This window comes from Vicugna pacos, chromosome 3 (assembly GCF_048564905.1).
Source record: "Vicugna pacos chromosome 3, VicPac4, whole genome shotgun sequence".
NCBI classification, from domain to species: Eukaryota; Metazoa; Chordata; class Mammalia; order Artiodactyla; family Camelidae; genus Vicugna; species Vicugna pacos.
The window spans coordinates 108,644,391-108,664,999 of NC_132989.1; the positions used below are offsets into that span (position 1 = coordinate 108,644,391).

General features: G+C 45.7%; 1 protein-coding gene across 1 annotated transcript in view; it reads left to right on the forward strand.

Annotated features, from left to right (window-relative positions):
* MYO10 (myosin X) overlaps nucleotides 1–20,609 on the forward strand; it is a 193,381-nt gene that overhangs the window by 156,914 nt on the left and 15,858 nt on the right. Inside the window, exons 20-28 of the mRNA XM_072958828.1 lie at nucleotides 409–533; nucleotides 626–740; nucleotides 6,285–6,391; nucleotides 7,254–7,487; nucleotides 7,856–7,901; nucleotides 8,666–9,514; nucleotides 10,375–10,498; nucleotides 13,813–14,056; nucleotides 17,901–17,996. Of these exons, the coding sequence (XP_072814929.1) occupies nucleotides 409–533; nucleotides 626–740; nucleotides 6,285–6,391; nucleotides 7,254–7,487; nucleotides 7,856–7,901; nucleotides 8,666–9,514; nucleotides 10,375–10,498; nucleotides 13,813–14,056; nucleotides 17,901–17,996 (1,940 nt within the window). The remainder of the gene's footprint in view (nucleotides 1–408; nucleotides 534–625; nucleotides 741–6,284; nucleotides 6,392–7,253; nucleotides 7,488–7,855; nucleotides 7,902–8,665; nucleotides 9,515–10,374; nucleotides 10,499–13,812; nucleotides 14,057–17,900; nucleotides 17,997–20,609) is intronic.

Below are 20,609 nucleotides of genomic sequence, written 5' to 3' on the forward strand. Positions count from 1 at the left end.
TGACATTTCAGATTCTTTGGAACACATAGCATTACAAGTGATGGTTCATTTATGATATTTGTAAAATAGTCAGAAAGTTGAACCTGGCTATTAATAGCAAGGAATTATTGGTGTCTTATAAGATATGATAATAGTGTTGTGGTTATATTAAAAAAATGATTCTGATATGTTTATGAATGAGATGGTGTGATATCTGGGACTTCTCTCAAAAAAATCCAGGGGCAGGAAACAAGTGGGCTTGAGGATGGAGCAGGATTGTTGCTGGTTGTTGAAGCCAGGCTATGGGTACACAGGATGAGGTTGGTTTTCTATTCTGTATTTGTGTGTAGGTTCAAAACGTGTGTGTGTGTAAAACAGTGGTAAGGGTGTCCTGTTAACCTTGTCTTCTCACCTCTTGGCTTGTTTCAGATGCCCGACCAGTTTGACCAGGCGGTCGTGGTCAACCAGCTGCGGTACTCGGGGATGCTGGAGACGGTGAGAATCCGGAAAGCGGGGTATGCGGTCCGGAGACCCTTTCAGGATTTTTACAAAAGGCAAGATGGAGCTGCACAGGCCTTCTTCCATTGCAAAGGGATCGGGGAAGGAATTGTGGCAAAAGGTGACGCCGGGCGTCCTTCTGTTGCAGGTATAAGGTGCTGACGAGGAGTGTGGCCCTGCCCGAGGACGTCAGGGGGAAGTGCACGGCCCTTCTGCAGCTCTATGACTCCTCCAACAGCGAGTGGCAGCTGGGGAAGACGAAGGTACAATTTTAGAGAAAGAACAAGTGTGCTGTCAAGTTCCCTGGGAGACAGTAGAGTTGAGTGTTCTGTGATCACTGCCCACCAGTTGTTAACATTGAAAAGATGCTTGTGGTGTCGTGACCACCATAATCCTTTGTCCTCCCAACAGTTAATGTTTTATTTGAAGTCCTTGACTCTTGAGGATTCTGCTTTCTTGGGGACAGAGGAAGCATGGGATCCCAAGTGCTTCATTCAGTCAGTCAACAGATCGTTGGCTGATGGGTGGCTCAGTGCCTTGGGGGAGCTGGGCAGCCTCTGGAATCTGAGAAGTGAGACCCCAGACCTTTTACATTATTCAAGTGCTGCATGTTGTCCCTGCATCTCTGTACTGAGTAGAAGACTAGCAAGTAGTCTGAAATCCTATAGGTTGCCCAAAGTCCAGTCCAGAAAGCCAAGTGGAAATCCAGCGTTTGAACATGCCGCTGTGACTGAGGCCTTGACCCCTTAGTTAAATGGTGGCATCAACAGCAAAATTATCAGTAAAATTGGCCATATGATCTCTTCTCCCTACATCAGGAGCTGCCAAAATCCTCATCTGGGGTTCCACACTTGTTTCCACAGCCACCTCCAGTGTCTTATCACACAGGAGAGGCAGAAAGGCAGGCAGCTGGGGGGTTGGCCTGTGAGTGTACAGATGTCGTTGAAAGTAAGAGATGTTCCTTGTGCCTCTTCCCCCTGACCCTACAAGTAGCAATGCAGCATCAGAGAAGTAGCTTAAAGTTTCTGCTCAAGTTATGTTGTTTTTAACCAAGGAGTTTCTTTGGTTGAAATAAAGAAAGAGAGAGAGAGAGAGAAAAGGAAGGAAGGAAGAAAGGAAGGAAGGAAGGAGCAAGTAATGGAGGGAAGGAGAAAGACTCGTAACTGGCAGTCGGAGTGTCTCCATTGTAGAGCTGCTCTGATAAAATGCCACAGACTGGGTGGCTGAAACACAGAAGTTTATTTCTCTGGTCTCTCTTCCTCCTCTTATAGGGGCACTAATCCCATTGTGGGGCGCCACCTTCCTGACCACATCTGAACCTAATTACTTCCTAAAGGCCCCACTTCCAAATACCATCAGATCGGAGGTTAGGGCTGCAGCATAAGAAAGGGGGAGGAGGGGCAAAACATTCAGTCCATAACATTGGTGTGTGATCAGTGACAAGTATTGAGGCATCATCTGGGGGCCACTCAGCAAGAGAGGGTATATGATGGACGTACTTTTCTGCTCTTGAAGGATTCCATCTGGCCAGGGATTTGATATATGAATGTCTAATAGGGTAGAGATGGCTTGCAGAGCTATTGTATTAGTTATCTATTGCTGTGTAACAAACAACCATGAACTTTGCGGCCTTAAGGGTACATGTTAATTATCTCATAGTGTCTATGGGTCGGGGATCCAGGCACAGCTTAGCTGGTCCCCCACAGTCTCCAGAGCCTGGCAGTCAGTGTCAGCCAGGGCTGCATTCCCTCCTGGAGCTCTGGCTTCTCCTCCAGGCTCGTGTGGCTCCAGAATCCAGTTTTTTGTAGTTGTAGGACTGAGGTCCCTGTTTTCTTGCTGACTGCCTTTCGCAGCTTCTAGAGACCACTCTCCACTACACTCCTTACCACATGACTCCCTCCCGGGTCCTCCCACAACATGGCAGTTCACTTCTGCAATGTCAGCAGGAGAATCTCTAGCTCCAGTCTCCTAAGGTGGAGTCTTGTGTAATGTCACATATTCACAGAAGTGACAGCTCATCGCCTTTGCCGTGATCTAAGGCCAAGAAGGAACTCATAGGTTCAGCCCACATTAGTAGGTTAAACAAGGGTGGAACCCACTGGGGGTCACCTCGGGCTGTGTCCTCACAGGTTTGTAGGCCTCTCAACCTGGAATTCTCCCCGCTCCTAGTTTAGCCAACTCATCCTTCAGGTCTCTGCTTAGATATAAACTGTGACAGGAATCCTTTTTGACATACTGCATTGCACCCCACACCCAAAAACTCACCCCCACACTGGGTTAAGCCTCCTCCTCTGTCATCTCTATTTTCCTATTTTCCACCCATTGTAACACTTAACACTCTGTCCTGCCATCTTGGCATCTCCTGGTGACTTGTCTACAGTCGCCCCATAGAAAATGTGGAGTTAACTGTTGGTTCTTCTACACAAGTGCACATAGGAGCTCAGTCTTCTACACAGTGCACATAGTGGAGCTCAGTCTTCTACACAGTGCACATAGTAGGAGCCCAATCAATGTCTGCTAAGTGCTAAAAAAAACTGTAAGGGGATGGCACAAGATCATTGTTTAGTCACTCAAGGGAAACTGTCTAAAGAAGTTGGCTCAAGTGGAGTTCTAGGCAGTATAATACAGGCTGCTCTGATTTTTTTTAATTGAAAAGATACTGCATTCTCTGTAAACTGACAGCCTCCTTCTGTCTCACTGCCTTACACAGTGGAGTAACATCAGAGATCGTTACGACTCACCCAGCCAACAACCAGTCTCTTTGCTGAGCTCTGAAGAATCACTCCAACTTTACTTACAATTTACATTATGGAAATCGGGCCCCAGCAAGGCTTGAAACTGGGTGTGGCACAGGGGGATACAGAGACATAAACATGTGGGGATTGTCCTCGGTTTACTCAGTTCCTGGGAGATAAGATATCCCGGACACCAGATAAATTATACAGTGTAATCTCTTGAAGGAGTAAGGACTCAGGTTCTCAGGAGAGAGCTCACTGTGAATTGGAACAGAAGTGATCAGAAAAGTATTCAAGAAAAAGAAATCTCTTTAAAGAAGAAATAATTTTCACTGGTGGTAAGTTGGAAGCAGAAGTAGGAGGGAAGGTTTTCATTTCACAGAAATATCAGAAAGTAAATGTCAACATTGGAACATTTGAACTGTGTCCGCTAAGTGCTTTGACCTTGACCAGCATTTGACTTTGTTACTCGCTAGTGTTTTGGTCAGTGTTGCTGCCAGGTGGTCTTTGCATTTAAAACCTTAAACCTCTAATGAGTGTCTGGATCTCCTGGTAAAGAGGTTTCCATCACATGTAGCGGGGCGGGAGGCGGGGGAATGGGGACAGCACTGTAGTCAGCAAGTTAAACGTGGCGCCAGATCTGAGTTCACTGGCTTAAATAAAACATATCTAGTCCTTGGAAGGCAAGGATTCATATCTGCTGAGGAAGCACCCCTGGAAGAAGCAAGGAGGCCCGTTTGAGCCTCCAGAGCAGCCCTAGTGGGAAGTCCTGGTGAATTTCCCCACTGAGAAGCCGATTTTAGGGTGACGGAGGTGAGCAGCCGCTCGCCTCTCTTCCTGGTTTTCACTTTGTCCCTTGCCTCCTGACTCCAGCACATTCCACTTTTCTCATCACCTGGACTGCTCTGCCAGACCTCATTTCCTCTGTTCTAGGACAGCAAAGCCTGCCAGAGGTGTTCTAAAAAGGCATCTTAACTAGGATACTCCATAGGCTCTCAAGCTAAGGAAAGGATGAGGAAAAGTCACAGCAGGTTGTTCATGATGGATATTGAGTCAGGTCCGTAGAGCAGCCCTGAGTGGGCACAGCCCTTTCCTAGCTGCTTGGTGGTGCCCGACAAGGGCGGCCCCTCCACTCACAGCAGCTGGATCACACTGACTCAACCTTGGCTGTGTCCTGGGAACACTGGGGGCATGGCAAGGGACACCAGTGAGCTGGGAGAACTGGCATCACTTCCCCTGTGTCACTGCATAAATTCCGGTGGATGTTTTTGATGGAGCCAAGTCAGGTCTCTGAAGCATTTTGCTCCATTGGTCTGCCCTTCCGGTTATGGAAAGAGAATCTACATAAAGTAGCTGAAGTAAATCTAACAGCAGAGCAGAGAGCTCTCTTTGTGGACATGAAACTAAAGCAGGTATTTCTCTGATTCTGTCCAACCAAGACCATCTTTAGACTTTGATTAGAATCGACACCTTGGTTTCGTGTTGTCACCACCATCACTACTCTTATTCCAGATTTGACTTCATTACTTTTTCTTTTAAACACTAACCAGAGCAAAAAAGCATTAGAGTAAGATCCTTAATACCAAAAAATCATCTCGAGGAGAAGTTTAAATACTTCTTTGAAGTCTAGTCTTGATGAAAATTGCTTCTGCTCCATGGTTCTGGTAGAGATTCATATTTCTGAAAACTTTTTATCATTCTTGGACAAACAAGTTTTTACACTTGTAGCTTCTGTGTTTTACATTAAATTTTTTTCTTTTTTCTTTTTTTTTTGCTAAAGATACAGTGTCTTTATGTATCAACAGAGCATATTAATTGCAGTTATAGAAAGAGCATTGTATGAAAAGTTTTTCCAGGAGAATTATTTGTGGGAGAGTTTCACAAATGGTCAGGGACCCACAGGAGGAGTAGGTAAGGCTTCCGCGAGTCACATGGTGCTAGGATTCTTTATTTGCTTTTTTGCCCAAGAGACAGAGCAGAGAGTCTGGAAAAATGTGCCCTCAAGAGAACATAATGCATCATCATAGGCCAGAATGACTCACAGGAGCCATAAATCAAGAAATCATGAGTGACGGAGTGTGTCATTTAACCCCCTGCTAGTGCCTCCAACTGACCATTAATAGAAAAGCATAAAAATATTTGAAACTAGGTTTTGTTTTTTTTTTGTAAGGACTAATTCAAAGTTATGCAGGCATCACATTGGCAATTACAAAATTGAAAGCCACCATGATTGAGGGAGGGTCTCAATATTTTCATACCTTTTCAAATATTAGGAGTTCTGATACAAAGTGCCAGTTACCAGACACACTTACCTTATACAAGTGACAAACATAGGACTGAAGCCCATGCCAGAAACCAGCCAGCAAATAGCTACAATCTATTTAGTCCCAATTGCAGTTTCCTTGCAGTAGCTGAACCGAGACATAGCTTAAATGATTCCGTTCTAATTTCAGTTTATAGAATCACATTCTTAATGTCAGTTTTTTAATGTGCATTATTTTTGAGGCCAAAATGCTTTGATCATAATCACTTTACAAGCATGAAGGGAGAGTTTCCATGTGATGGCAAAGCAACGTTTTACAAATGTCTTGGATTTTTTTTCCCTTCCCTCCCTTTCTTTTCTTCTTTTTTTTTCCCCCAATATAGAATATTGAATATTGAATATAGAATATGTTACTTAGACTTAATGAACTATTTGTCCTGACCCATAATGAGATAAGTGTTTATAAACTTTGACAGCAGTTTCACATTTTATGCCTGTTGAACTAATAATAACTGGAGAAAATGCAACTTTTATTTTATATATCCTTTTGGTTTTTTTCTTTCAATAATATATTTTTACTGTATTTTACAAAGGTCTTAGTCGATGATAGATGGGAAGTTCAAAAAGAAAACAATTTTTTGCCATCAAGAATATGAGATTCCCTGTGCTGGACAGCATGGCCCAGTGTGTTTGAAGCAAATTGGAGAGAGAAAAAAGCCTTGTCCCCAAGCAGGGATCTCTGACTCAGAGAAGCCATCCCTCTACCAGCCATGTCCTTTGGTTGTGACATGTCACTTCCTCCTGGGCAGGTCTTCCTTCGAGAATCCTTGGAGCAGAGACTGGAGAAGCAGCGGGAAGAGGAGGTTACGCGGGCAGCCATGGTGATCCGGGCCCACGTCCTGGGCTACTTGGCGCGGTAAGAAGCCTGCAGAGGGAAGGCGGCTTCCCCAGTGTGTGTCGCCGGGTGAGGTGGCCCCCGGCCATTTGCTTCCCTTTAAAATGGACCTGGATGGGCTAGGGTCAGGAGCCGGCTAAGGAGAGTCCCAGGTCAGTGCTCCTGATTAGCGTTGCCAGTGCCTAGTTAGCTTGACCTGGCCAGAAAGTAGGAAAGGGGGCTCCTTGTGACCCAGTTAGAGCAGCGACATCGGGACTGGACCAGGATACATAAATTGTTGACCTCATTCCCCTTGGTCGTATATTGAAGCCACAGGCAGCTTGCCCGTTGACTTTGGCGTGGTCCCACTGGGTCCACAGCGGTCCCCTGTCCAGCGTTTGCTGAATGAGGCAGCCTCTTTTCTTGTGCGTGTGAGTTCTGTCCACCTCTGCGGACCAGCGGGCCCCCCTCCCCAAACCCCTACATGTTACAGGACGTTACATTTTCTCAAGTACAAAGCCGTTCTGCTGTGGCGAATCCTTTTCTTTTGTCCTCCTCAGAAACAGGAGAAGATACCAAATCTCTTGGTTCTGTTTACAGCCCAACTTCCTGCCAAGACTTTTCAAAGTCAGCGTTAGGGGTGATGTGTTTATTTCGCCAACATGATGATAGGGTCTTGCTTTAGTTTTGTTGTTGTTACCCTTTTGTTTTTCTTCTGTTTTGTTTTGCCCAAGAGGACCTCCTTGTGGGCTCGCTGTAATGAGTCTCTGTAATGAGCGTTTCAGTCCCAAACGAGGTCCTGTTCTCGTCTTGTAGCGTTAACGTAAACTCATTTGGGGAGCTCAAAGGAAGCCTCGTTACCCCCCCAGTTACTCTGTTGCGCTGTTTCTGTTCTCATTCTCAGAAAGCAGTACAGGAAGGTCCTTTACTGTGTGGTGATAATACAGAAGAATTACAGGGCGTTCCTTCTGAGGAGGAGATTTTTGCACCTGAAAAAAGCAGCCGTGGTTTTCCAGAAGCGACTCCGAGGTCAGATCGCCCGGAGAGTTTACAGACAGCTGCTGGCGGAGAAACGTGCGGAGGAGGAAAAGAGGAAACAGGAGGAGGAGGAGCAGAGGAAGCGCGAGGAGGAGGAAAGGTATGGTAGCTTTCTTACTTGGATGAAACAGACAGGAGGACGCCTTTGGAGTTGCATGCTCAGTACCCGACCAGCCGTGCAGCCGAATTCCCAGTGATTGCTGCAGACCCTGCCGTTTGAAACAGTAACTCTTGGGGGCTCAGATAAAATTCCTTGGCAGTGCTGAAAACCCAGTTCTGTGTATATCTTTATGCCCAGAATAAGTATATCGCTGAAGGAAGAGACTCCAGCTGTCCTTCATGCTTTTTAAGTTGTCTTTTGTTTAAAGTTGTATTTTGTTAAAAAGTTAGCTCTCTGAAAAGTGGTTCTAGGATTTTTTTTCATTACTTTCGTTTATTTTCACTGTCTTTTTTCTTGACCATTTTTAGAGAAAGAGAGAGGGCACGAATTGAAGCTGAGCTCCGCGCCCAACAGGTGAGGATTACCATGATCCTGTCTGTCTGTTACCTTCCCACTCCAAACACTCTGACTCAAGTATTCAGAACAAAAAAAAAAGACGTGGGAAGAAGGATTCAAAACTGAAAAAAAGACGTAGGAAGAAGGATTCGAAACTAAAATAAAGATACAGGAAGAAGAATTTTAGAGGAGATGTTTATGCTGCAATTTCTAACCCATTACATTTGGGTAAAAATGTGTGGATGCCTGAGAGTTCAGTGTGAACCGTGAGGGCGTGATTTCTCTAAGCCAGCATAACCAGTGTGTTGGTTTGCCTGGGCTGCTGTAACACAGGACCACAGCCCGGGTGAATTAAGCAATAGAAATTGTCTCACAGCTCTGCAGGCTGGAAGTCTGAGATCAGTGTTGGCAGGGTTGGTGTCTTCTGAGCCTCTCTACTCAGCCTTCAGATCCTTGCTGTGTCCTCATGTGGTCTCGCGTCTGTGTACGTGCTTCCCCGGTGTCCTTGTGTGTGTGTCTCAGGCCCCTCCTTTAACAGGATACCAGTCACACTGGGTCAGAGCCCTGCCTCAGGGCCTGATGGAACTTAACCAACCTCTTTAAAGCCCTGTCTCCAGATCCGGCCATATTTTGGGTCCTGGGGATTGGGGCTCCCACATATCAGTCTAGGGGAGGGAGGAATGCAGTTCGGCCCTGAACGGCCACATCACATCACAAAGGAGGGGTGCTGCCTCTGCTCTCACTCCTGACGCCTCCTGACCTCGCCCTTCCTCTCCATCCAGGAGGAGGCAGCGAGGAGGCGCCAAGAACAGGAGGCCTTGCAGGAGAGTCGGAGGAAGGCCGAGCTGAGCCACGAGCTGGAGAAGCAGAAGGAGAACAAGCAGGTAGAAGAGATCCTGCGCCTGGAGAAGGAGATCGAGGACCTGCAGCGCATGAAGGAGCGGCAGGAGCTGTCCCTGACCGAGGCCTCGCTGCAGAAGCTGCAGCAGCTGCGGGACGAGGAGCTCCGGAGGCTGGAGGACGAGGCCTGCCGCGCGGCCCAGGAGTTCCTGGAGTCGCTCAACTTCGACGAGATCGACGAGTGCGTGCGCGACATCGAGCGCTCGCTGTCGGTGGGCGGCGGGGCGGCAGCCGAGGGCGCGGCCGGGGGGAAGCCCAGCTTCAACTTCAGCCAGCCCTACCCTGAGGAGGAGGTGGACGAGGGCTTCGAGGCTGACGACGACGCCTTCAAGGACTCGCCCAACCCCAGCGAGCACGGCCACTCGGACCAGCGCACGAGTGGCATCCGGACCAGCGACGAGTCCTCGGAGGAGGACCCCTACATGAACGACACCGTGGTGCCCACCAGCCCCAGTGCCGACAGCACCGTGCTGCTGGCCCCCTCGGAGCACGGCTCCTCCGGCGGGGAGCCCACCTACTGCATGCCCCAGAACCCCGGGGGCCTGCCCGCCCCAGACGGCGACTACGACTACGACCAGGACGACTACGAGGACGGGGCCATCACCTCCGGCAGCAGCGTGACCTTCTCCAACTCCTACAGCAGCCAGTGGTCCCCAGACTACCGATGCTCCGTGGGCACCTACAACAGCTCGGGGGCCTACCGGTTCAGCTCCGAGGGGGCCCAGTCCTCGGTGAGTACCCTCCGACCTCCTGGGGCTCGGGCTCCCCCACGCTGGGGTGGAAGTCGTCTGTCATCCCTCCCCTGTTGCACCATCCTTTGGATGAAGACAGCCCCGGTAGGCCGGGCCAGGATTCCAAAGTCAGGCTCTTCGAGATGGTCTTAAGCCCCTTTCTCTTGCCAAAAGCATTCACATTAGTAAATGGAACTTGGTGCCTGTTGTAGGCTGAGCTGCATTTTGCCCAAAGCTTAAGAAAACTGGCATTTTCAGTGGAGACTTTGTGTCTGTTCTGGCTTTGCAGCATGTTGAGAAATGAGACCCACCCTAAACTGGAATTAGACTCGCCAGGGGCACTTTGGAGAACTTGCCTGACAGTAGCTTCACTGTCCCACTGCAGGACGCTGCATCTTGTTCTGCTTATAAGGGAGGAACCTATAAGGGCTTCCGCTGGCTCTTTTCAGCTTCTGGATTTATTTATAGTTTACTTTTATTTCTTCCCGTTGACCGTGCATTAAATACTCAACTTCCTAAGACTCGAGATATTTCTAGCGTAGTTAACTGAAAGGGAATTAATTAACTCTTGTATGGTTTGATTAAAATTGTACACTTAAACAGCAGTGTTGTTCTTAGAATACAGAGTTTTAGGATTAAAGCGTGTCTCTTATGTATCGAGTCAACTGACCATTCAGCATCGAAAGTCAGTATTTTGTAATTCTGAATTCTTCTGATGATCACACTCCATTGTAATGTTATGAATTGGCCTGTTGCTTGTCTTTTTTTTTTTTTTCAATGTTGATCTGTGCTGGGCATTTTCATTGCTTGTTTTCTGTCCTTTTTGCTTACGATTGGCACGCGCTCTCCTTCTGGTCCAGTTTGAAGATAGTGAAGAGGACTTCGACTCTCGGTTTGATACGGACGATGAACTGTCCTACCGGCGGGACTCTGTGTACAGCTGTGTCACGCTGCCTTACTTCCACAGCTTCCTGTACATGAAAGGTATGACCTGCAGCCACCTTGCCCTGGGGGCAGGGGTAGAGGGATGGGAAGCTGAGGCTGACGGAGGGGGACTGGGAAAGTCATGATACGTGCCCCTTCCCTGGTGTGAGGTCACGCTAGGTGGATGGAGGATGCCATGGTGGTGGGACGTGGGCCACCTGACTGGATCATGCAGGGCCTGGCCTTGACTCTCCTCACTTGGTGTGGTGTCAGGACAAAGGGTCTGTACCCACTGTCACCATTTGCAGCCCCCTCTCTCTGTTATCTCTCACGTCTGTGCTCTTTTCCTTCCTTCCTACATCTTTTTCTCTTTCTCTCTCACGCACACGTGCAAACACACACGTGTTGTTGCTGGAGTTGATGCAACCCATTATGATGCTGAAACTGCATTTTCCCCTCCACAGGAGTCCTAGAGAACATAGAGGGATATCTTAGACACAAGGAAAAAGTAAAGATCTGAGAGGCCGCCACACCTAGCTTAAACTACCTACACACCTACTGTCCATCCCACGCTCATGATGAGAATCTTAATTGTATTTTTTCATTGCAGTTCAACTTCGAATATGCTGTATTGAACTTTAATACCTGGGGACACTCCTTCTGGGAAAGTACCTAAGGACTACGTACTTAGCCTTATGCATGTTTTTGACCCTGACTTCCAAGTCAGTGACAGGGTCATGAGAAACCGTACTCATCACCTGTTTTTGGTAGGAGTTTTACGTGGGTCATTGAAAGAGGGGCTCACCTGATTTCTCACCCGGCCCTAGACTGCATGAGGGGAGCGAGTCCAAGTCCTGGGGACGGGGCAGAGGTAACAGGAGCCTTCGTCTCCCAAGGGTTCAAGTCGTTAATGTTTTCTCCAACCCCTTTCTTCACTTTCTTTTCTACTGCCCTCTTTCTTCATTCCCTTTTCTTTTTCTCCTTCTTCCCCCACAAAAACCTTTTTATTCTGTTTCCTTTCCCTCTGCTTCTCTTTTCTGTTGGCATGTTTGTCTTTTTTCATATCTCTTTTGTCCTTAATATTTTTTTCTGTTCTTCATCTTATGTTTTTGTCCTTTCCCTTTTTTGCCTTTATTCAACATCTGTCTAGCTACTAACATCAGTCATTTGCTTTTCAAAGTTCTGCTGTTCTCAGCCTCACATCCCCAAGGTGCTCATGGAAACCTCTCCAGGTTTGTTTTAGGGGAGATCTTCCTACTGGCCAAAGTCACTGGTTGATGGAAATTCTTATAGGAGCATTGAAATGAAAAAGATTGAGAAATTCTAACCAAATAATTGTTCATTGGATGAAGGAAAAAATGTAATCACAAATCAGAACCTAATAATCCAATAAGTATCTAATCATAGCACTTTAAGATTTTCTCATGCATTTCTCAGAATAAATGTAAGCTTTTTATTACTCATGTATTTTCCTCTCCCCCTAATTAATCTAGTTCCCTACGTCAGCTTAAAAATTCCCTGTAAATCACTCTTATTTATAATGTATGGCATTCATTTATTACATAATTGATTAGAACAAGTAAAATTAGGGAAAAGTAAACGTAGATTCAAAACATTAAAATCTCAAGATTAAAACATTAAAAGCTTAAGAAGGTAAGTAAGTAAATTCTCGGCAAATTCATCTCTTGATTAAACAAGTGATTGTGTAAATGCATCACTGTTTAATCTTTGATACATTATCATTTAATGTTGAATAAAGCCTTAAAGTTGTGACAAAAAGTTTCAGAGAAACCAATGAGGAGGAAAATCTAACCACCAGATTACATTTAATGAGCATGAATGAGTTTGCACCAGCCAGATAGCCTACTAAAGGTGTTTACAATCCGGAAATTAATAGCACTGATGAAATTCCCTAGGTGAGATATGAAGAGAGCACGTGGAATTGGGGAGGGAGGGCTGGGAGTGAGTCCCATCAATCATACTCTACTACTGGTGAGGGTGGTGGTGATGCCTGCTGTAACCTGTGTCTTTGAAACAGCTGTGAATAACCTTTATCATTTAAAGGCAATAAGTTAATAGGATAACTTTGTACTACGGTTTCCTCTTGGCTAGCTCTGAGTAGCCTAGATTAAAGCCACAAATCAAAAAGGGGAAAAATAAGTCTCATGCCGGTAGTCCCTGGCAAAGTTTGCTGTTTGCTAGGAAACAGCTCTGGCGCTTGGCGTGACCACAAAGACCTCTCCGCTAGGTGAGCAGGAAGTGCTGTAGATACAAGAAAGGGTAGGAGTCAGCTTAAGTCAATGAAACAAGTGCGCCCTGCAGTGCAGGCTTCTTTTGTTCCCATATGAAGTGTAGATCTATAATAATCATTGAAGCATCATTGAAAAAACTAATCTGAGAAGGTCTGTTTTACCTTTATTTCTGTTCTGTCAAAGGAAAGCATTTTCTTTATACTCACTTTTGATATCCACGTTTAAATGTCCTTTATTTTTATTACTGGCTGATCAAAAGAATAACTTGTGGACAGAGATGGCAGTGTTTTTCAGTGGATTCATTAAAACAGATTTTTGAGTGATGGTGGTAAGATGTTACTCCTGAGTGTTCTTGGGGAATCTAGAATACTAAAGTAAAATTATCCTGCTGGAAGAGTATTAGAAATATTTTTTTATGTTGTAATAAATAACATCTGTATACCTTCCTCTTGACCAAAGTTTTCCACTACATAAATTAGTTAAATTCTCCTTTTTTAAGGTCCTATGCCAGTTTGGTTTGGACTCTTACTTTGTTCCATATTCTAAATTTTATACCTTACATATATAAACCATTTTCAGATGATGATGCTTTTCTTTGAAAAGGTTTTTATTGAGGAAAAAGTCACATTTTGTTTTCCTCTGTAAGTTAACATTTATTGCTAAGCTCTGGAATCCACTGATAAATTTTATTCCTCGCCTTGACTAAACAAGGAAGGAATATGTAAACGTTGACACCATTTTAAATTTTCCCTCCCGGAGGTGTTTGAACATAAGCATGATCTATACACGTGGAAATGGTTCAACCCGTGCCCCCCCCCCCCCCGCCTTGCCTCATCCCGGGGCTAGAGTATCAGCCCATTATTGGTCTTTCTGCTTTCAGCTAAGTGAGTAGAGGTTGCTTTGGAAATAAGGGTTCTCGGGTAATCCAGCCAAGCCAGTGTGATCCCTGCCCAGCGCTTCCTGAACGCAAGCCAGCAGGGCCGTCATCCGTCGCTAGGGGGCGTCTGAGGGCGGGTCGGTTGGGGCAAAGTTGAGGATGGGCTCCATCTTGACACCTCCCACTGGTATCATCCAATTTGACGGGCTTTTCTTAAACCCCTCCCTGCCCAACTCTGGGAGCAGGTGGCCTGATGAACTCCTGGAAACGCCGCTGGTGTGTCCTCAAGGACGAAACCTTCCTGTGGTTCCGCTCCAAGCAGGAGGCCCTCAAGCAAGGCTGGCTGCACAAGAAGGGCGGCGGCTCCTCCACACTGTCGCGGAGGAACTGGAAGAAGCGCTGGTTCGTCCTCCGCCAGGCCAAGCTGATGTACTTCGAGAACGACAGCGAGGAGAAGCTCAAGGGCACCGTGGAGGTCCGGGCGGCCAAGTACGTCCACGAGCCCTGGTCGGGGGCTGGCGGGGCTCGGGGCTGCCCCAGCCTTTCTGTCCTCGCGTGCGCGCAGTTGGGGGCAAGTGCTTGGAAGCAGGAGAAGGGAGGAGGTGTTCAGTGAGTCCGCCTCACGCGCTCCTGCGGCTTGAATTACGAGGAAGCTGGGGAAGTGAGACTGCATCTGTGAAAATGCACTTTTTGTGGTTAACGCAGACATTCTGCTCGTGTTTGTAAGGGGCTAGTTGGACACAGAATGAGCCCTTGAAAGTGCTGATTGGCTGGGAATTGTGGCGGGGATATTGAGCGTGGGTTGAGCACCTTCTTGCGGGTCAACTACCACTTTCAGTTCTTCCCCACGCCCCACTGTGGCCAACAGATAGATGGCTGTACTGGGAGCAGCCAGCCAGTCTAGAGCTGCATTGTGAAGTGAGTCATTTGTCGTCCACCTGAGTTTGATAGACCAACCTCTCTGTACCCATCAGAGGAGCAGAGCTGGTGTCTGAATCCAACCCACCCCCTTTTCCTGCCACCTTCTTCTACAACCAAAGCATTGAACTATGGAGTGCCTGTTATTTTTATTAAAAATTCAGTAAGGTTTTCAGAAAATACTGAGAATTTCGGGGCAGCTGGTTTTCTTCGGTAACCAGATACTAAGCATAAAATTTGCGTGGGGATAACACATAGCCCCACTCCACTCAAACTGAACAACTATACCTATTTAGAAAACAGGTTAAAAAAATCAGCTTTGAGAGAGCACATTAACCCCTGAAGTCGTGAGACCTGAGAGTGACATATTGTTTCTTACTCAGCTGGCATCAAAGACTTTAGAAAGTGATTCATTGAAAAGTGGAGGGTGAAATCAGGGGGGAAAGTCTTCTGTGTGTTTAATTTTAAGGACAAATAATGAAGTGTCAACAGCAGGGTCCTTTCCCAGGCTGCCCCTTGGGGTTCCTTAGAGACCTTCTTCTGTAGGAAGATAAGACTGAGGATTTGAATCTGAGTCCTACACCTTATTTTTGTTTGTTAGTTGATTGGTTTTTAATTTATTGGAGTATAGTCAGTTACAATCTGTCAATTTCTGGTGTACAGCATGTTTTAGTCATACATATACATACATATATTTGTTTCCATATTCTTTTTCATTATAGGTTGCTACAAGATATTGAATCTAGTTCCCTGTGCTATACAGAAGAAATTTGGGGTTTTTTTAATGTATTTTATATATAGTAGTTAATATTAGCAATTCTTGAACTCCCAGTTTATCCCTTCCCACCCTCTTTACCCCTGTTAACCATAGATTTGTTTCCTATGTCTGTGAGTCTGGTTCTGTTTTGTATATAAGTTTGTTAGTGTCATCTTTTTTCTTTTTTTTCCTGGATTCCACATGAGTGATATCATGTGGTATTTTTCTTTCTCTTTCTGGCTTACTTCACTTAGAATGACAATCTTCACATCCATCCATGTTGCTGCAAATGGCATTATTTTATTCTTTTTTATGACTGAATAGTATTCAATTATACACACACACACACTCACACACACACATACTCTCACACACTCACACATACACACCACAGCTTTTTTATTACAGTCTTCGGTCGGGCATTTAGATTGTTTCCATGTCTGAGTCTTACATGTTTTTACTGCTTAGCACAGCTCTGTTCCCCCAACCCTGCACACTGTGATGGTCCTCTTTACTCACCCCATAGGAGGCAGCCACAAATGCCAGGAGGCTGAGAGACAGAGAAAGGCGAGGTATTGAATTTCATCATGTAAATTTCGTGTACGTGCCTTTTGCTGCTCACTCTGTGCTGCTTAATAAAGCCCTGTCCTCCCGGTGTTTTATAAAAATTAAAGAGGTAAGGAAGTGTTAGCTGTTGGTCACATTCTGTAGAGGAAAGGCAGTGAGTTGTTAAAGTTTCATCACAGTAAGATTTTTTGTCATTTTATATTTTGAAACATCTTATTATAGAAAATTTCAATCCTGTGCAAGTGTAGATGGGAGACCAGAATGAAATCCGTGTGCTCATTGCCCAGCTTTCAGTCGTGTTTTGTTCGTGAGCCCACTCGGCAGTGCTCCCCCTACAAACCACATTTTTTTAAAAGCAAGTCCTGACATCATATAATTTCATTTGTAAATATTCAGTGCATACTTAAAGATTAAGACTCTTTTTAATACATAATCACAGTATCATTATGACACTTTTGGTGGGGAGGGGGTAATTAAGTTTATTTTTTAATGGAGGGACTGGGGATTGAAGCCAGGACCTCGTGCATGCTAGGCATGCACTCTACCACTGAGCTACACCCTCCTTGCTCATTATAACATTTAAAAAGGAACGTGAACTGCTTATATCATCCAAACTCCAGTCATTGCTCAGATTTCCCCAGTCGTCTTATAACTGGAGGTTGTAGTGTACTTGTAGACTTGAGTTGGTTTATTTCTTCAAATCAGAATCCACATAAGGTTTATAATTTTTAACTGATTGATAGATCTCTCAAATCTTTTTAAATTTATGTACTCCTCCTTTATCTTTTCTTCCACTGACCATCTATTATTGAAGATGCTATGTCGTTTATTTATCCTGTAGCTTCCAGACTGCGTTTATCAAAGCCAGGACAGTATCATCACTCCCCTGTCTCCAGGGGAGCTTTTTCTAAATGCCAGTCCCTGGGCTCCACCCTAAAAAGTCCCGCCTGGGTTTTCTGAATGTTTCCCAGGATCCTGATGGACCTCTGTGGTTCAGAACCACGGCCTTACGGCTCCATCATAGTCTCACCCCCTCATTTTACACATAAGGCCACTGAGTTCCTGGGAGTCAAAGTGGCTGGTCCAGGATAACATCGTCTGGGCAATTTCCCCCCGAGATTATTGTCCTCTCCCATTGGCTCCAGTGCCAGATACCTGGGTGATCTCTCCCCATTAGGGTCACCTCTCCTTCCGCTCCAGAAAGGCATTATTAGACTCCTCCTTGAATCCTGATCTTCTTGGTTTTTATAAGGTGTTTTATCTCATCTCAGTGATTCTAGCTAAAATGTCATATGAGAATTTATTTTCGAACCTGGCTGCTTATTATTTTAGAGTGAAATAAGTATTTTACCATGAATAGTCGTACTGCTTCAGCTGTCAAAGCCAGGTGGCTCTGTCCCCAGCACCCTTCTTCATCAGCTCTGTCACCACCTCTGGTCCAATCCTAACCACTGCTTGGGTTTTGCCCTGATTGTGTTAACGTCATGCACTGATTTTAAATCTCCAGTGTTGCTCAGAGAGTGTTAGGATGAGATCAGGGTGGAATGGAGATCTAGACACACCCAAATCCTGCTTTTCACCCCAAATCCCCTGATGGAAATAATGAATATGCCTGTAGCAGTTTGAGTCAAAGGTGTCCGCAGATGCCTGAGACCTTGATGGGAAGCTGTGATGAACCAGGGAAGGGGCGCAGGCCGGACTGGCTGCCTGGGGAGGGGGCGCTTTCTGGTTAGAGGACTGAGTCAGGGGAGGGGCACGCACAGCAGGGGCCGTGGCGCTAGGGCCTGAGCTGGGGTGGGGCTAGGGTGGGCCAGTGGGGAGAGAGAGGGGCCCCTCCCTAGAAAAGTCAAGGACTCCCTCACACACACCCAGCAGCACCCCCTTTCAGGAGCAGAGAGGAGCCTAGCTCCCCCCAGGGCCACGGAGATCTTCACCATTTCTAAAAGCAAAAGATCCACTCTAGAGCTTCGGTGTCTGATTTTTCAGTTACAGTTTGCACCTCGATCATCAGTTTTGTGACATTTCTTTCCCCACCCCTTGTTAAGAATTCTGTGTTCCTGACTGGCGTTTGGTGCCCGTGTTCCTTTGCAGGGAGATCGTAGATAACACCAGCAAAGAGAACGGCATTGACATCATCATGGCTGATCGGACCTTCCACCTGATCGCTGAGTCCCCCGAAGACGCCAGGTGAGGCGCTGTGCTGGGGACTTTGTCAGAACTCCGTCCTCACTCCTCTGCAACCTGGGTGTCACACAGACCACTGTCCAGCCTGCCAGCTCTGAAAAGGTTTCAGTCGATTTTCTAGTCGAGTATTTCTGTTAGGATGGTCAAAGAACGGAGAGTCGTCAGAGATCGATGTGCTTGTCTCCTGGGCAGTCTTTCACTGGGCAAATGCATCCAATGCAGTAAGCACCCAGATTTCCAGCTTTGATGCCCCTGGACAGACCGCTTGTTACTTCCATTCAGGTTTTATTGTCACTAGCAGCATATGTAAACTGGGCAGCCCCACGCAGCTAAAAGCCGCCCGCGGGAAGCTTCTGAGCTTTGAAAGAGAGCAGCTTCTGTTTGCATAAGGGTTAAAAAAGCAGGAACGTTCACCACCGGCTGTTTAAATATATGCTGGTGTTGTGGCATTTGGAGGGCACTTAAGGTCTTGATACTGAAGAATTCAGTTGGTTAAAAGAGCAAGTTAACACTTAGGGAAGGGAACTCACTCTCTGTCTCAGGCAGTGTTCTAAGATGCTTCCCATACATGAACTCATTTAATTCCGACAGCCACCCCCCAGGGTAGTGGTATTACTGCTGTTATGCAAGGTTACAGAGTAGGAGACTGAGATACAGAGAAGAGGTGGTATAACTCATAAAGGAATGCAAGCTCAATTCTAGTGAACGGAGGCACAAAGCGTCTTAGGTTCCTTAAGGAGCTTAAATATTTGAGCTCCAAGGACAACGGTGTCCCTCATCGGCTGGGGCAAGTTGTGTAAGTTCTTCCGACCTCAGTTTCCATCGTGGTGCTGAGAAGTGGCACAGAATTCCGGAGAACGGGGTCAGGACAGTGGAGCATCTGTCTCGTCTGTCCCTGCTGCTGCTTGAGTCTGTAGGGTTACACTGGAGGTGCCTGTCATCCACTGTGCGCAGTGCCAGAGCACACCTTCCGTTTTATGAGGGTGGCACCCCTCTGCCTGTGTTCTTCACTTCACAGCTCAGAAATTAGAATCTTCTGGTGGGTTCTCGGGGGCCTTTACGACTCTTTGCCCTTTGGATGTTTCTGTTGATACAGCACCATGGCAGCAGCATTAAGGGCAAAGAAAATAATTCTTCCCATGGGAACAGACTAAAACCCTGCTTGGATCCATAAATTATGACACAAACTGGAAAAACAAGCAAACCTGGAATTAGAGCCCCATCATTCCGTCTGGGACTCCTCGGGACCACGTGTATTTTTTTGCGGTCCAGGAAATGCCCACAGCTTTTCAGTTGAATTACAGGCCCAGCGTTTGGCAGCTGTCCTGTCTGTCTTGTGCCATAATCAACCTGCAAAATTGAACATTTGGAGTCTTTTAGCCAAGGACTTTTTGCCCCGGCCAGTGGAACACTTTTTTTTTTTTTCAAATTTTAATTTTTAATTGAAGTATAGTCAGTTTACAGTGTGGTGTCCATTTCTGGGGTACAGCAAAGAAATTCAATTGGAACACATTTTTAAAACTCCCTTTTCAGATTCTGAGCTGTACTTGATTCAGGAGGAGAGAGATGTAGATTTAAAGGGGTCACCTGGGCAGATGGAAAGCAAAGCCAGTTTTATTCATTTGTGTGTCCCGTCCCACGTGGCCTGCATTCTGAATGTGTGTGGTGTTCAGCATTCCATTTGGGATATTTTTAAGCTTTATAAAGCAATGACTGAAGCCTTGCCTTTGGATTAATCAGAATTGATGAACAAATTCATATTAAGATGTTTCCCTTGGTTTCTGTTCAAGTCAGTATATGTTGAGTATTTTCAAACTCTTCGTGACATCTTTCTCATGCAGGAATTACAGGAGGTAGATTTTTTTGCTTTGCTATAAACAACTTACACGACATCTTTATATATATGTATATATAGGTATTAACTCTTTACTTAAATACCTTTATATATAGGTATTACCTTGTTACTTAAGTACCCTGTTATATACCAAGTACTTTTTCCTCTGCCTCAGTTACAGGAGTGTTTGTATATATATGTCTGATCAGCCCCCTACCAGAGACAGAGCCCTAGCATCTCTCTCACACTTGGTACTTCTCACTTGTTACAGTCGCTTAAATGTATAGATGAAATGACGGGTGGATGGAATTCATGGTCATGTTCCTCAAGCATGTATTGTGTCTAGTTGCATCATGACTTCTGTTCCACTTGACTTTTCTAGAGTTGACATGCTCTCGTTTATTATTGGATTCTGAGGAGGCTGAAAGTATGGAAACTCATTTGAAATGAAGGTAGAAGAGTTCTCTGGGCAAAATAATTTTCTACCTTCTATTTCAGGAAATTGTTTTCTATTTCCAGCTCTCCTGAGGTTTTATTCGCTTAAATAGAAATCCTCTCACATGGTTGGAAACCCCATCCTGGGAATGGGTCGGGAGAATGGACATCCAGGGTCATTCTGAGATGAAGCTCTTACAGTATTGGCCTTCTTACCTGATCATTTACTTTGAAAAAATGAAAAGACACTTGAATGTTCCATAGGTTATGTATAATTTCTTCAGTAATGATCCTTGATCTAAGTGTTTGGGGCAGAACTGAGGATTTCCTTTTTTGCTGCCAGTTTC